The sequence below is a fragment of the Gymnoscopelus braueri genome (assembly GCF_963280865.1).
Source record: "Gymnoscopelus braueri genome assembly, chromosome: 13".
NCBI classification, from domain to species: domain Eukaryota; kingdom Metazoa; phylum Chordata; class Actinopteri; order Myctophiformes; family Myctophidae; genus Gymnoscopelus; species Gymnoscopelus braueri.
In genome coordinates, this window is record NC_137615.1 from 18,536,630 (window position 1) to 18,551,651 (window position 15,022).

Consider the following 15,022-nt stretch of genomic DNA (forward strand, 5'->3'; position numbering starts at 1 on the left):
CGTTGCAGTACTGTGTACAATGGCTCTGGCTCTACAAATCTAAACAATGCTTCCAGTATTATTTAATATATCTAAATCACTTTATGATTATATTGTTCGGTGACGTTAGCTATTCAACTGCACACAAGGTACTGATTGTTTTTTTTTTGGGTAGATTTATTGATTAATTGAATACTTTATTAGCAGTTTGCAAAAAAAAGCACAGGAAAGTACAGTTCAATACAAGGTCTGCTAAGGGGATAAACCCAAGAAAGCCTATGGCTTCTATGGTTTTCATTGGGATCCTTTGTTTGTCGTGTCTTATGTTTGATTACTAAGTTGAACTTACTACTTGTTTATTTTTTTTTAGGTGAGAACCTAAAACTCACCTGCACTTATTTCTGTGTCTTTTAATAATGTTACCTTTTGTACAGTTATTTTATTGTGCAAATAAAAAAATAAAATAAATAAAATAAAATAAAGAACTCTTTTCACTCACAGACAGTATGGAGCAGTGTGAGTCTCCTCCCCATCCTGTGAAGATGGAGGAGAGCTGTGATGATGATCAGAGGAGACCAACTGTAGATGATGATGATGATGAAGATGCACCACTACATTCAGAGGAGGAAGATGAAGAAATGCTCCCTCATTCGGAAATCTTGGACATCTTCGAAGAGGGCCTCGCTCGCCTTGTGCAGGACCCTTTACTGTGTGACCTCCCCATTCAGGTCTGTTATAGAGCAGTGGTTCTCAATCTGTGGGTCGGGGTCCCCAGATGACAGTTATAAGTGACAATTTAAGGACTTTTAATACCTAATACCTAAAAAAAGAAGAAGAAATTAAATTAATAACACCATTACTGCATCAGAAGCAATCAACAAACTTCTATAAAAACTGGTCAAACATTGGCCAAATTGTCAATTAATGTACGTGAAATTGTGAAAATAGCCGATCCGAGGTGATGTGAGCTTGTAGATCTGCTATTTTCACAATATTTATTTTCGAGTCAAACTAAATGTAATGCCTCAACTCCTTCAATTCCAAGTGCTTATCAGGGTGGGGGGTCCCCAGTTCAAATATGATTATTTTGGGGGGTCACCGCCTGAAAAGGTTGAGAACCATTCTTGGAGAGTTGGTCAAGATCGCCACGCATTTTCTTTCCCAACTTCATTAGTGAAGAGATACGAAAGAATCTCGCCTTGGATCAAGACTATCATAGTATTTGATCGAATATACTTTGTCTGACTTTTCTAGATACGAAAGTAAAAATCAGACTTGATAAAATACAACTATGATAGTCTTGATTCAAGGCTAGAAAGAATCAGAAGTTGTGATTCATAACAATATGCAATCTTCTTTTTAAGGTGACTCTGGAGGAGGTAAATTCTCAAATAGCCTTGGAGTATGGTCAGGCCATGACTGTAAAGGTTTTAAAGGCAGACGGTGAAGTTATGCGTAAGTTACATTGCTTATGTAATGAAAGGATGTCTTCACCCATTTTCAACCTATCTTCATATAATTGGTCCTCACTAATGCTCATGATAAAATGGTAAAAAAAAACATTCTATTATAATGAGCATTAATGAGGACCAATTATGTGAAGATAGGTTGAAAATGGGTGAAGTCGTCCTTTAACACAGATTATTTTTTCAATTATATATGAACATGCAAATATTGAACTATGCATATCACGCAACTTCATTATAGACAAATATTTCTTTCTTTCTCAAGCGATAGTGGTGGTACAGAATGCTACTGTACTTGATCTGAAGAAGGCTATCTGCAGATTCATGGAGCTGAAACAGCAACGTGAAGGCGGAGTGAAGCATGTCAGCTGGTAAAATGTCTTTCTCTCTCGCTTTGTAATTCTCTGTCTCTAAATGTTTCCGTTTCTGTCTGTCATTCTTTACATTACCATTTATCGCTGCCATGACCTTTCTTTTATAGGAGATACGCTTGGAGGACGTATCATTTAGTATTCCAAGGAGAAAAGCTTGATGATGACAAAATGAGACTTAAAGAGTAAGTCTATAAAACATGTTACCTACCTAGCTACATTCCTGCTCTCGTTGAAACTGACAGAATCTGCAAATCATTTGTGCTTCATTTGTATCTTCAGTTATGGCGTCAGGAACCGAGATGAAGTAACATTCATGAAGAGAAAAAAGTAAAATGGACCACAGAACACATCTCTTGCACCAGGAAAACGGCAGCAACCTTTTTGCTACTTGTCTGAGAGACTGGCCCTCTATTGAAAACCTCACTGTTGAAACCGCCTTTACAAATTGTGTGAACTGCAAATGGAAATACAGGGCAAGCCCCAGCATAATTAATATTGTATCATATATTTTTCTTTGTAGATTTGTCTAATAATGTCAATTACAATTTCATAAAAAATAACTGATTGTATGTGTTTCAGTTACGGCTTCAACTCAATGAGAGCTACATATTTAGAAAAGCATAGATTGAGCGCATCTTTTGGAAGACGCGTAAAATCCAGCAAGGTGCTCTTTGGTACAAGGGTGATAATGTTTAAGCAAAAAAAGATAGCAACCAAGGCACTCATGTTGTGGAAAAAAAGTATTTATTTGTGTGGCTAATGTATAACGGGGCTTAAAAACGTGCGTACGTACGTGTTGTGGCACATGCACACCAGCCTTCATCAAGGTCACCCACCTGATGAAGTGTGCAGCGATGCAAGAGTATCTTGGTCGCTATCTTTTTTGCATCAGATGTGTCCTTCATTTGAATATGTTATGTTGCGGATGCATGAAAGGTGTCGTTGTTTCCTGGTGTGAACGCACTGAGACACATTGGGAGCAGACACCGGGTAAATAAACATTGTTTTATTGTAGTCATTTATAACTCAAAAGTATAAAAGGCATTTAGTTACTTCTTTATCTTTGTCATGTGTACAGCTGTCGTTGATATTTAAACCTGTTTAAGAACAGACTAAATGTTTTATGCTTTATGTATGTTATGTACGATATGTACGTATATCGTTGCTGTATGGCAGAAACGTATGTTTTTTCTTGTAAATGAATGCCTTACTTCATCATACAAGAGTCACACAAAAGTAGTGAAAATACCAGGTCTACAAGTGATCTTGATTGTCTATTTTCACTATTTTAAAACATTTTAAAAATAATAAAGGAACTGTTTTGGACATACAAGGTTTCCCACCCTGGAAATGACAGTTGTTGCTGCGCACTGCTTGGTAGTACTGTAGGAGTGATCTGTGTGACCAATTCTCAGTTTTATACAATTGAAAAGGAAGGGTGCACTTGAAACAAGCAAAGTTTGTGTCTCTGCGAGCTTTCAGGGTGTATGGAATCTCTGGAAATAGTGTTGCTTTCCGTCTGATAACTTAGACCAGATACCACACAGTAATATAACTGGGTTTAATGTCCTATGGATTCTGAATGTGTGTATGTATGTAAACATTCAGAGTCCGAAGACGACAGACAAGTCTATCTGTCCAAATTACAAAATTTGATTCACCAAAAGAATAAGCATTATACAGCTTCAAAATGTATGCATGTAAAATTCATGTTCAATTAATGCTTGCTGTAATATGCTATAATTTCTGTGATTGAAAACAGCGCATATTAACTGGAAAATATAGGCAAAACAACTACGTTTTCAAACCGTTACCATCCCCAGCAACCACTATGCCAAGTTCCGCTGAGGCGAAGAAGCTGGAGAGGATATCTATGGACCTGAAACATGTTTCTTTGAAGAGGGAACAACTTGAGGACCGCAAACAAATGTTAACCTTGCTTCTTAAGTTTAGAAAGCCCGATGGAAACTCAGGTAAAGGCTTCAATCCAGGATTACATATCTTTTGATTTGAAAATGTCTTATCTGGAAATGTTTACATAAGTTACATTATGTTTGTATTTGTATTAATCAATTAATTACAGTTGGTGTAAGTGCTATTCAGCTCTATGTTCTGTTCTCGTTGTAATTGCTATAGAATCTTTGTTGAGTAACAGGCCTCTCCAGCTCTTTAGTAAACAGAAAATACATTTTCAGGTCGGTATACCAATTTCATCCAATCAAGAGAGATAACTCATACAGGATACACAATACACAATAAACAAGTGAAATTGTTAGTGATGAAACAAAAACATAATGAGCAGACAAAATTAAAACACAAAGATTTAACTTAATAAATGGGTTTGGATGGGATGAAATGGGTGACCCACCTGAAAACCTATTTTCTTTTTATTAAAAAAGGTGGAGAGACGGGAAGACTCCTAACAAACACTATAGCAATGATTACAATCAGAATATAGTGCTTTAACATTTTAAGATAACAATAAATGTTTTGAATACCATATGACACAAAGGAGCATCAGTTTCTGCATACAATTATTACTTTCTAAAATGAAAGGTTTTTATATTAAACATTTCATGCATTAAAGACACACAACACAAAAAAAATATATGTTTTGATTTGATAAAATTGTAAAAACAATCCTTGGATTGGATTGCTGTGTTGTGTTTTAACCCCACAGCAAAATCCTAAATGCTAATTTCACTCTGAGACGATGAATGGACCTGTAAGGATCAATCTTTACACTCTGTGTATGATGTTTTGCTTCTGTGCTAGATGGTGGTTCCACATGGGAGTCGGACATTGACACTATCGATGCTGAACTTGAAGAATTGTCTCAAAGGAAGCTAGAGCTCCACAGACACCAGCAGGAGATTGAGTACAGCAACGTTACTGCAGTAAAGAAGGAACACTTCAAGGGCAAGTCAGAATCTCAAGGCACATCTGTATTCATATCGTCCAAAATCAATAGCTGTTATTATGACTCATTCTGAGTCACCACTCATTCTGTAAACGTTTATTTTTCTTGTCACACATTTTCATTCATTTTCAAATATTCTAGGGTATAGAACTTGCCTCTGTATTGAGAAATGAGTGCACAAAAAGTAGTGATATAGTGATTTTCTATCACCACACAACGTGGAAGTTTATCTTAATCACTTGAACCCTAGCGTCCGTGTTCTTGGCATGACATATAATGGGTGAACATTCTGCAAAAATAGCTGATCTACATTGTGAGCTTGTAGATCAGCTTTTTTCCAGAAAATACATTTGGTGTAGACTGGAGGGAAAAAGGAGGGGACCTAGACCCCTGGTGGACACTGGTAAGTACATTGAGACCTGAGGCCGATTCTACAAATGCCTTCGAAATCACTAGTTCTCAAACTTTTTCGTGCCAAGGACCCCCAAAATGATATGTATTTGGCCGCGGACCCCCATCAGAAAATGTTTTGTGCCAGGGATCCCCAGCAGAGAAGATATGTGTAAAATAAATCAAAATTATTCAAACTATTTCAAACACTTTCAAGAGTTTTAAAAAAAAATTCAAAAATGGCAGATGTACAAGCTCGCAGCGCGGCACGAAGCTTGTATATCTGCTATTTTTGAAAACCACTGTTCTAAATCCTAAGAGTTTTCAGAAAAACCTATGTTAAATTCTAAACTGACACAGATACTTTCCTGGTTTAACGTATCCACGTTTTGGTTGTGATGTCTTAGACCTACAGTACACCTAACCAAATGGGAAAAAACAACAACAACAGTATCCTAAAGCCGGCTGTTTTTGTTCTTCTTATCTAGAGGATATTATTATCTCCACTCAGAGTGCTGTGCCTGGTGTTCTTGAATCGTATATGTTTGTTGAGCCTCCGCCCTCTATAACTGGTGAGTTGGTGGCATATAAACTGTTTGTTTATGTTATCAAAGCAGAATTTGTATTATTCATCCCTTGATTGCAGCAACTCCCCTTTGGATTAGAATAACCCCATTGTCTCATTCATTTACCACTAGTTACTATATTTATTTCCACTGGATAAGTGTATAGCCTAATTAATGTGTGAAATTATAGTGGTTAAAATATAGTGGTTGTGTTGAATTAATCTTGAAAATAACCCCTGAAAGTCTCTCCATTTTATTGGATTAGTGGATTAGTTGGTTCAAATCTTTATTTTTATCACTGTTGTCACCAAATTGCCAAATTATCGCTTTACAGAAAATGCATAGTTTATGTAAGTGACACAGAAAGTGGGTTCTATATATATTTTTATTAGTTTATATATTAGAGAATAAACATTTTTAAGATTCAAAAAAAAAAAAAAAAAAAAAAAATTCCAAGCAGTGGCACCATTGTTGACCAGCTCTGTATATGGTCTTTATCAGTGGTGTAAAGTAACTAAGTACATTTACTCAAGTACTGTACTTAAGTACAATTTTGAGGTACTTTTACTTTACTGGAGTATTTCCAATTTTCAATACATTTACTTCTACTCCACTACATCTCAGAGGCAAATATTGTTCTTTTTACTCCACTACATTATTTGAAAACTTGAGTTACTAGTTACTTTTGTATTATTATTACAAAACATACATCAACCACGGCCATTTGAAAATAGCCGATCTACAAGCTCACAATGCGTCGCCAACTCGCCATGCGACACATTGTGAGCTTGTAGATCGGCTGTTTTCAAAAGATTTTTATACATTTCAAAACTTGTGAAATGGGACATTCTGCATAACGAGTACTTTCTACTTTTGGTACTTTAAGTACATTTTGATGCCAATACTTTTGTACTTTTGCGCAAGTAAATATTTGCTTTTACTTGATACCGACTCGTATTTCTACATTGCAGTATTGATACTTTTTACTTAAGTAAAAAAAATGTGAGTACTTCTTCCACCACTGGTCTTCTATGTCTTTGTAGCTCCTACAGTCATCCTGGACACAGAACAACTTCCACCGTATCCCACCAAGACTCAGTGTCCAGAGTGCAGACAGTTCGTCACCACAGAGGTGCTCTACTCTGTGGGCAGTGTCACCTGGCTGGCCTGTGTCATGACAGTTATGATCGGGTATGCAAACAAATCTTTGTGTCATTGCATTGGCCCACGTATTTGCATAAATGAAATGTGTAACTTGTTGGACCGGTCTGTATTTGTATAGAAAGTAGAGCTGTCACCATCATGAAAGTTTAGTTGATTAATATTGTGTTTGTTGGCACGCTGACTGAACACATATTCAATAGGCTTTGTAAAACAAAAGATGCACAGGGCTGATATGACACATAACTTAAATATACTAAGAAATGACTGACAATGACCGGTACCAAGAACCAAAATGGATGGCCAAAATAGGCCATGTTTTAATAACTTTATGCTTTCAAAATCTTAAAAAGAAAGAAATTGTTGAAATAGCTGCGGAAATAGTAGATCTACAACCTTGTAGGCTTGTAGGTCTACTATTTCCGCTTTGTTTGAAAATGTTTTTGTTATTTTCAACATTTTCAACGGATGAATTTCATACAGCTGAATGGAAACAATTCTAACGATTATGTAAAATAATAGAAATTTTCTCAAATAATTGTGATCAGGCGATTATGTAATAATTGTGAAAGGCCTAACAGAAGGTTGTAAATGTACTTACTTACGGTTTCATTTTCTGTTGTTCTTTTTGCAGCGGTGTAGCTGGTTGCTGCCTCATTCCCTTCTGCACCGATAGCTTGAAAGACCTCACACACAAATGTCCAAAGTGTCGAAGCAATATCCTCATCATTAAGAAGCTGTGAGAGAGAAGTGGATAACAGGAGCTTCAGCAGACATTAACGCTCACATGGAGACGGTGCCATTCATTGGCTTAGACTCGAGCATTGGTTCTCAAAGTGGGGTCTGGGGATCTCCAGGGGTCCATGGGGGGTACCAGGAGGTCCTCAGCAAAATGAGTTAAAGCGTCAAAATCATTTTAACCACTTTATCCATATATACCTTGGCTATTCAAAATAGCAGATATACAAGCTCATAGCTTGCAGATCTACGGATCAGCTATTTTTGAAAATAGAAAATCTTTATTGTGCAAACACATTTTGAACTCAAATCTTTGCTTCTGGGGGTCCCTGGCACAACATATTTTCAGGTGGGGGTCCGCGGCCAAATACATATCAATTTGGGGGTCCTTGGCACGAAAAAGTTTGAGAACCAATGGCTTAGAGGAGTAGTAGCAGTATGTAGAGTCCACTGTACATGATACTGTATGATCTTTTAAGGTTCATCTTTACATTCTTAAGCCTAATTCATACTTCACCCATACAACCATGTCGCTTACAAAAAAAAATCATTTTTTTTTTTAGCAAATAACTGTACAACAATGTATAAATTAGGCTACTCGCACTATGCAGGATGCATGTAAGGCCTGCCGATGGGAAATTTGTAATGTTATCAACTTTCCTATTTAACATTAGTGTTATCACTATAGTTTGCACTGAGGTCAAGCACAGGGAAACGTGTTTATTTGCTCACTTTGCCAGTGAATCGGTTTTATATATCCTTTCCATTGTGTATAGGGGTTGATTTTGGACTTGGTGATTTATCGTTCTTAAATTCATCTTTCATCTTTTCAGTGGGCCTACATAACGATACAGAAACTGTGAAGTTGAACCTTTGATGATGCATTGTGCAACATGTGCCTTGTACAGACAAACAAGGGAAATTGCGATAAGATGTTGCGTTTCCAAACAAGCAGCTCTTCCCCTCCCCTGCACACTTCCCCATCCGTTGTCTATCAAAAACATTCATGGCCATAATATAGAGGCTAACAAAGTACTGATTAAAGAGCAAGGTGTAGTGGTGTTTCGACAAATCTGGCAGGAGTTTGGGGAGTGGAGCTCGAGGAGATGAGTTGGGCTGAATTTTGACAACATGCTTTAGAAAAGTAGGGAAAACAACAGCATGGATGCGGGCATGTGCCACTTCATACAGCCCATAGTATTTTCAGACCTTGTGACAATGGAAAATATTGCACAATGCAGCTTCACATAGAGTGGTTCATCCCAGAATTATCTATTCAAGTCTTGTGGCTATAGCAGGAACACACTTTATATTCAATAAATACAACACCAACTGGAAAAGTCACATGTAGCATCTCCTTTTTAAATGACAGACACTACATATCATCAGAATACAATTGGGAAAATTCCAAACAGCCCTTGGTATAAAAAAAAAGATAAGCTACATTTGTATAAAATGTATGAAACATGAATTATGTACACAACGTGCAAAACATCGGGCATACTAACTAGAGAATGCATTGAAACATTTCCAAAGGGAGTTGAACTAGCATAGTAAAAAAATAAATGTATTTCTGATTCCAGCACACAGTCCCTGTCAAAGGGTGGCATAATGTTGGTAGTCAAATTAAACACGAATACTCTTAACAGAAGTGCCCCATTCCACCAGGGAGGCTATTCAATTGAAGGCAAGGGGTGATTTGATGGGTGATTAAGTAGAATATGTTCCTTTACCGCCATCCCCTGTGTGAAATGAACACTGCAGGAAATGTTTCTAGAGCGATCAGAGAATTATGCATAACTGATATCTCAACCAAAGAAATATATTGAAATGTCTCAACATGCCATTTTTACTTCCTGCTGTGCTTAGTGCATCGTGTTCTGTGTTATTGTGCATGAGGACTCTGAAACCGGTCCGTTTACGTTTATTTACATGTTTAATTTAGCTGTGAAGATGAATATCGCTGAAGGGACAATAAAGAAATTTATTATTATTCTGCTGGTGTATAGAAAATGTTCCCTTCTTAAGGTCAAACGTCATCTTTGCTTAAAAACAAACAAACAATCCGTCAGGTCTGACCATAAGCACTTTTGGTTGTTCAAGTTGACTCAATTGTTGTTTGGCCAGTAGATGCCACTGTAACACAACACTACTCCAATATTGTATGTCACATACAATAGACTGAAAAGAGGCCTATAAGCTATAAAACTATATAGAACCAGGGGACGATTCTCATTACATCTTTTACACTTTGGTATATGGTGTCTCTATTTGTTTACAGTAGGCCTAATGCTACAATAAACAGGGATCCCAATCTGCTATTTAAAATTGATTATAACAGGACAATAAGAACAAGTTAGACTGAAATAATTTGTTCTTACATGACATGTAAAGCAATGTAAACAAGAATTATTGTGGCCATAAATAGCAACTCCCCACTTAAAGTGACAAAGATGAAAGCACACGATAATCTCGAGTCACTATCTCATGCTCTCACACATATTCCATCATGACAATGGTAATGTCAGGGCATTATTCACTGGCTAAAATTCAGCAGTTCCTCTTGTCAAAACAAACAAGCACTATTTTCACTTGGACAGTCCAGAGTTTCACAGTGAAGTCACATATTTGCCCATGCTCTTACCTATAACAAACACGTACAAAATCCAACTGACTTAAAAGTAGATTGGAGAGAGCCTCTCTGGGCTACACTTGAAACCCACCAGGCATGCAAGCATACAATACGGCTTAAGCCTAATTTATGCTTCGTCATACGACGGTGTCACTCGCTGAAAATAGTCAACCTACAAGCTCACTGTGAGCTTGTAGGTCTGCTATTTTTGGCACGTGACACTGTCATATGACGGAGCATAAATTAGGCTTTAGAAAGGTACCAATGCATCCTTTTGTAATTAAGAGAAAAGGGCACCGTCGGGCTGAGCTCAGGCCAGTGCTATTGGCTGCCCAGGCTGTCTGTTGTGGCCTGAAGGCACAATAGTAATAACAAAATAAAGTTTTGTAAACAAACTCAATGGCTTTATAGCCAGCAGTATGATGTCACTCTGGTTGGTCTTGCAAATGAAGCCGTGTGTGCCTTTTTACGGTTCACAACCGAAGAAGAGGCAGAAGACGTCCCTTTCACTTCCTCAGTTTACCAAAGACTATTATGTTTAATCCTCTTTATACTTCCACACTTTAAGGTCAGTGTTCTCTGTAGAAAATTATTAAATTAAGATATCTATAAAAACAACACACACACACATCTGCTTTGAGGATGTATGCTGTAGTGCAGACAGTCTTGATTGTCTTAAGGCTAACTTACAGTATATGTCGTCGACGCAACGCATCATACAACAAAAACATTTAAAAGTGAAAAAAAACTCAGAAGAAAATTAATTGTCTTTGATCGACAATGCATGAATGATCCTTTATGGTGACGGGAAGACTAGAGAATGTGGAACTGGAAAATCTAGTTTGAGGTGCAGGCTTTTGACAAGATACTAAGAATATTTCCTCATCCTAATGTTTACTCAAATCAGGAGTTCCCATCGTCGACGTTCTACATTCATTGTGATCAGAAGGCAAAGAGCAAACAGACAAATGGTTTAGGTTCAACTTAACTGAATCCACCCTGGACCCTTTTCAAACATGCCCCACAATGCACCATTATAACCAGTTAACAAGATCCGCCCCATCTTTTCTTCCTCATCAAAGGGGAGAACATCGCTACCTCTGAGAAGACTCAATCACAACCAAATAATATGTACAGAGAAGAACTGTGCAAAACGTTCTCTAACCTCTATATCGAGAAGAAAAGTGAGCGTTCCAAAGTTTTCAGATAAGGCATCCGTTTTCTGAAATAGCGTGATGGAGCGGTTAATGCTCCCACCGAAGCTGCTCAATCCCAGTTCAGCTGCAGCTCATGAGAGTCCAGGAAGTCCTCGGAGAAGACCCCGCAGACCGATGGCGAAATGCCCAGAGGGTTGAGCTCCCCGGTGGCCGCGGGCAGAGTGAGGTCCAGCCACTCCATGTTGTCCAAGTTGTTGCTCTGCAGGTGGAAGGAGGAGGAGGACGAGGACGAGGAAGGTGATGTGTAGTCCATCGGGGAGTTGGGATGTTCCAGCAGCTCCTCCATCAGCCTGAGTGTCCGCGGCTCCTCGTCGCCTGCCAGCGAGGCCCCCAGCAGGGTCTCCAGCGGACCGCCGGCGGCCAGGGCGACCAAGCTCGGCGGGCGGTTACGGGCGGGAGCAGGCAACTGGGCCACCTGTATCTGGGGCGGGGGGCGGGACAAGACGGTGTTGATGGGCAAGGTGGTCACGCTGGCCGTCACGGCGAGGAGCTTGTCCAGGGAAGGCAGATCGGGTTTTGTGAACGGCGAGATCTCTGCGAAAACATAATTGACAGAATATCAGGCTGTGTGGAAATGATGAAGAGGATCATTTACTGGTGTATACGAAACAGACTATTCCAGCTTAAGAAGAAGGGATGTTTCTCACCCCCGCTCTCAATCAACACGTCAAACAAGTCGTCCATGTGCTGGCTGGCTGCACTGGGAACCTGACATGGAGAAAAGAAACGGAAATGTTTGAGTGACTACAAAATTATTGTGTATAGCAGTGGTTCCCAACCTTTTTTTCCTCGGAGCCCCAGCTTCTTATATCTGACAAAAGCTGAGACCCCCCAAAACACACGTACAAACACTTCAAACACACTACATACAGCAGTGGTTCCCAAACTGGGGATCAGGACCCCAAGGGGGATCCCCAAATTATTTTGGGGGGTCTCCAGATGATCAGCTTAATTTGCAACATTGTTTTCTCACTCAACAGTAAACAAACCAACAGTATAAGCGTATACAGGGTATCTGCACATTTCTAAAGTGACAATTTAAGGACTTTTAAGACCTTTTTCATACCAAATTGGCCAAATAGTCAAATATTACGGAAGAAAAAGGATCTACAAGCTCACAGAGGAGAAAGTGTTTTGCGAAAGTGTTGACTAGTTGCAGGGTTTTGCAAGCAAACCTGTAAAAATCGTGACACACACACACACACACTCATAGCTCAAATCTAAAATGACACAAATGCTTTCCCAGATTTAATGGGTTAATGTGTATGTTTATGTATTGTGTTTTTCACCTGAACAGCAATGTGCATGCTGCGGGTCTGTTTAACAGCATCCTCGTAACAGGGTGGATCCTTGCTTTTGGACCCATGGTTTGCGAATTTCGGAATCAACATCGGCTGGCTGGGACCGAGGCACTGGTTGACAGAAATGTGTGAATAGCAGTGTTTATCCCATAACAAGCTCCCTCCAGTAAACGGATATCGTTGCTGTCGGGCAGAAACCTTGTATCAACATATTTCAAATTTTAACTTCAACTTCAACTTTTTCGCAAATGAATCGTCTACTTTGTCCCACAAGGCTGTCATACAAAAGTAGCGAAAACAGCCGATCTACAAGCTCACAACGCGTTGCGATGCAACCAAAGAAGAGCATTAACCCATTGAGACCTGATGCCGATTCTACATGTCTCCTAAATCTCAACAGTATTCTGAAAAACGTATGTTTCTATATCAGTGGTGCTCAATCTTTTTCATGTCAAGGACCCCCAAAATGATATGTATTTGGCCGCGGACCCCCATCAAAATATTTTGTTCCAGGGACCCCCAGAAGCAACGATTTGAGTTAAAAATGTTCGCTTTAAAAATATATATATTCAAAGATTTGCACACATTTTCATGATTTTTCAAAAATAGCAGATCTACAAGCTCGTAGCGCGGCACTCGGTGCCGCGCTATGAGCTTGTATATCTGCTATTTTTGAATAGCCCAAAGTGTAAAATAATGCTTTTTAGCTCAAATCTAAAAATGACACAGTTCCAGGTCTTAATGGGTTAACAAGAGCTTGTGACTAAATAATAACATTTTGCTCCATTGGAACGCAGGTTGTTTTTTTTCTGTTTCCTGAAAAGTGACCGTTTTGGTCATACAAGGTTTTCCGCCCGACAGCAAGGATATTATATGTATATTAGGATAATGGTCCACACACCTTGTGTGTGGGAGCTTTAGACACAGCTGGGGTAGAGTGGGCCCTTCCAGGGGAGGAGGAGGAGCCACTTCCTAGGAAGTCGTTTAGCGAATGCTGCGGTGCGTCTCCTCCTCCTGTGGTTTGACTCTGATCCGCTCTGAATGGGAAACCCGAGCCTGGAGAGTCGCCCAGCGGACCTGTCTGTGGAGCCATAAAAGTAGTAGTCATCACAGGGACATGCAGGCTTAAAATCTGACTGATGCTGTTTGAATAATCTCTTTTGACTCTTTTTGACTAAACTGAGACTTTCCACAACTCGTGAAGTTCTGTGATTGTTTTTTTGTTTGTTTACGTTTACATTATAACCAGAACCACCCCGGAAGGGGGAGGTATGGTAAATCATAAAAAACTCTAAAACAAAAAAAAAGAAGCAAAAACTGCCGATCTACAAGCTCACAATGTTTCACAACGCTCGCCGTGTTGTGAGCTTGCAGATCTGCTATTCTGCTATATTAGAGAAAATAATGAAAGTACAGTATAACTTCTGCGTTCTGGGTTTTCAGAACTCAGGGGTAGACAGTACCACCTCCTGAGCAAGGCCCAAATTAGGTTCTGAGATCATTATCTGAAACTGAGCTGTAGTGTATGGATGGACACAAAATCAAGGCGCGTTTCGCTTATTTAATTGAAAAGAGCCTTTTTGAGGAAATGATAGTGACAAACACTCTGTGGAAACAATGAACAATTCTGTTACGTAAACACTGTGCCCCCTGGAGGACAACACACAAAGGCATTGGTTCAAGCGGAGCAGACGGGAGCCGTGGCCAATGGTCGCAGCCCACGGCTACGTGTCTGCAGTGGTGGAAAAAGTACTACATTTCAATACTTAAGTAAAAGTATCAATACTGCAATGTAGAAACACTCTGTTACAAAGTAAAATCAAAAATCAAAAGATCAAAATCTGCAAAGTAACTATTAACTAAAGCTGACAAATAATTGTAGCGCAGTAAAGATGTATTGTTTGCTTGTAGTGGAGTAAGAGTATAAAGTATTCAAAAGGGTCATTTGGAGGGGGCGAGCAGGGTCTCCTCACTCTGCACCTGCTCCAGTAACCTGAGCTTCCACTGGCTGTCTGTCATTTGATGTGATTAGAGGAGGAATTCATCACCCAGCCTGTGCCTGCTATTACCTTGGTAACAAAGCGATCGCCCGGGATAGTGTGTCAAAGATGCAATGATGGAGAAATGTTGTTTGTTTGCGCGTTGTTTATAGTCAATTATATATCAGAGGTGTAAATAAGTCAGACGTGGTGACACACACACACACACACACACACACACACACACACACACACACACACACACACACACACACACACACACACACACACACACACAC

General features: G+C 39.2%; 3 protein-coding genes across 9 annotated transcripts in view; 2 read left to right on the top strand and 1 right to left on the bottom strand.

The window, feature by feature from the left end:
- The first annotated feature begins 9 nt into the window (after window positions 1–9).
- On the top strand, window positions 10–5,207 carry snrnp25 (small nuclear ribonucleoprotein 25). 2 transcript variants are annotated; one of them, XR_013934375.1, is made up of 8 exons: window positions 10–128; window positions 481–707; window positions 1,344–1,434; window positions 1,711–1,816; window positions 1,927–2,001; window positions 2,099–2,809; window positions 3,643–3,792; window positions 4,595–5,207. XR_013934375.1 is itself a non-coding variant. In XM_080447960.1 (6 exons), the coding sequence occupies exons 2-6, from the start codon at window positions 486–488 to the stop codon at window positions 2,148–2,150; spliced, it is 546 nt and encodes a 181-aa protein (XP_080304086.1). In that variant the 5' UTR covers window positions 10–128; window positions 481–485; the 3' UTR covers window positions 2,151–3,125. The 2 variants fall into 2 exon arrangements, 1 of the variants encoding a protein (XP_080304086.1); XM_080447960.1 differs by lacking the exons at window positions 3,643–3,792; window positions 4,595–5,207 and having other exon boundaries at window positions 2,099–3,125.
- An 11-nt stretch (window positions 5,208–5,218) lies between these two features.
- LOC308099271 (lipopolysaccharide-induced tumor necrosis factor-alpha factor homolog) lies at window positions 5,219–9,431 on the top strand. Its single transcript, XM_080447961.1, has 3 exons — window positions 5,219–5,701; window positions 6,739–6,886; window positions 7,491–9,431. The coding sequence occupies exons 1-3, from the start codon at window positions 5,671–5,673 to the stop codon at window positions 7,597–7,599; spliced, it is 288 nt and encodes a 95-aa protein (XP_080304087.1). The 5' UTR covers window positions 5,219–5,670; the 3' UTR covers window positions 7,600–9,431.
- Window positions 8,936–15,022, bottom strand: part of mrtfbb (myocardin related transcription factor Bb) — a 40,088-nt gene continuing 34,001 nt past the window's right edge. For all 6 annotated transcript variants that reach the window (XM_080447957.1, XM_080447956.1, XM_080447955.1 and 3 more), the window contains 4 exons: window positions 13,646–13,825; window positions 12,733–12,855; window positions 12,091–12,151; window positions 8,936–11,977 (listed from right to left, as the gene is read on the bottom strand). In XM_080447957.1, the coding sequence (XP_080304083.1) occupies window positions 11,493–11,977; window positions 12,091–12,151; window positions 12,733–12,855; window positions 13,646–13,825 (849 nt within the window). In that variant the 3' untranslated portion in view covers window positions 8,936–11,492. The remainder of the gene's footprint in view (window positions 11,978–12,090; window positions 12,152–12,732; window positions 12,856–13,645; window positions 13,826–15,022) is intronic.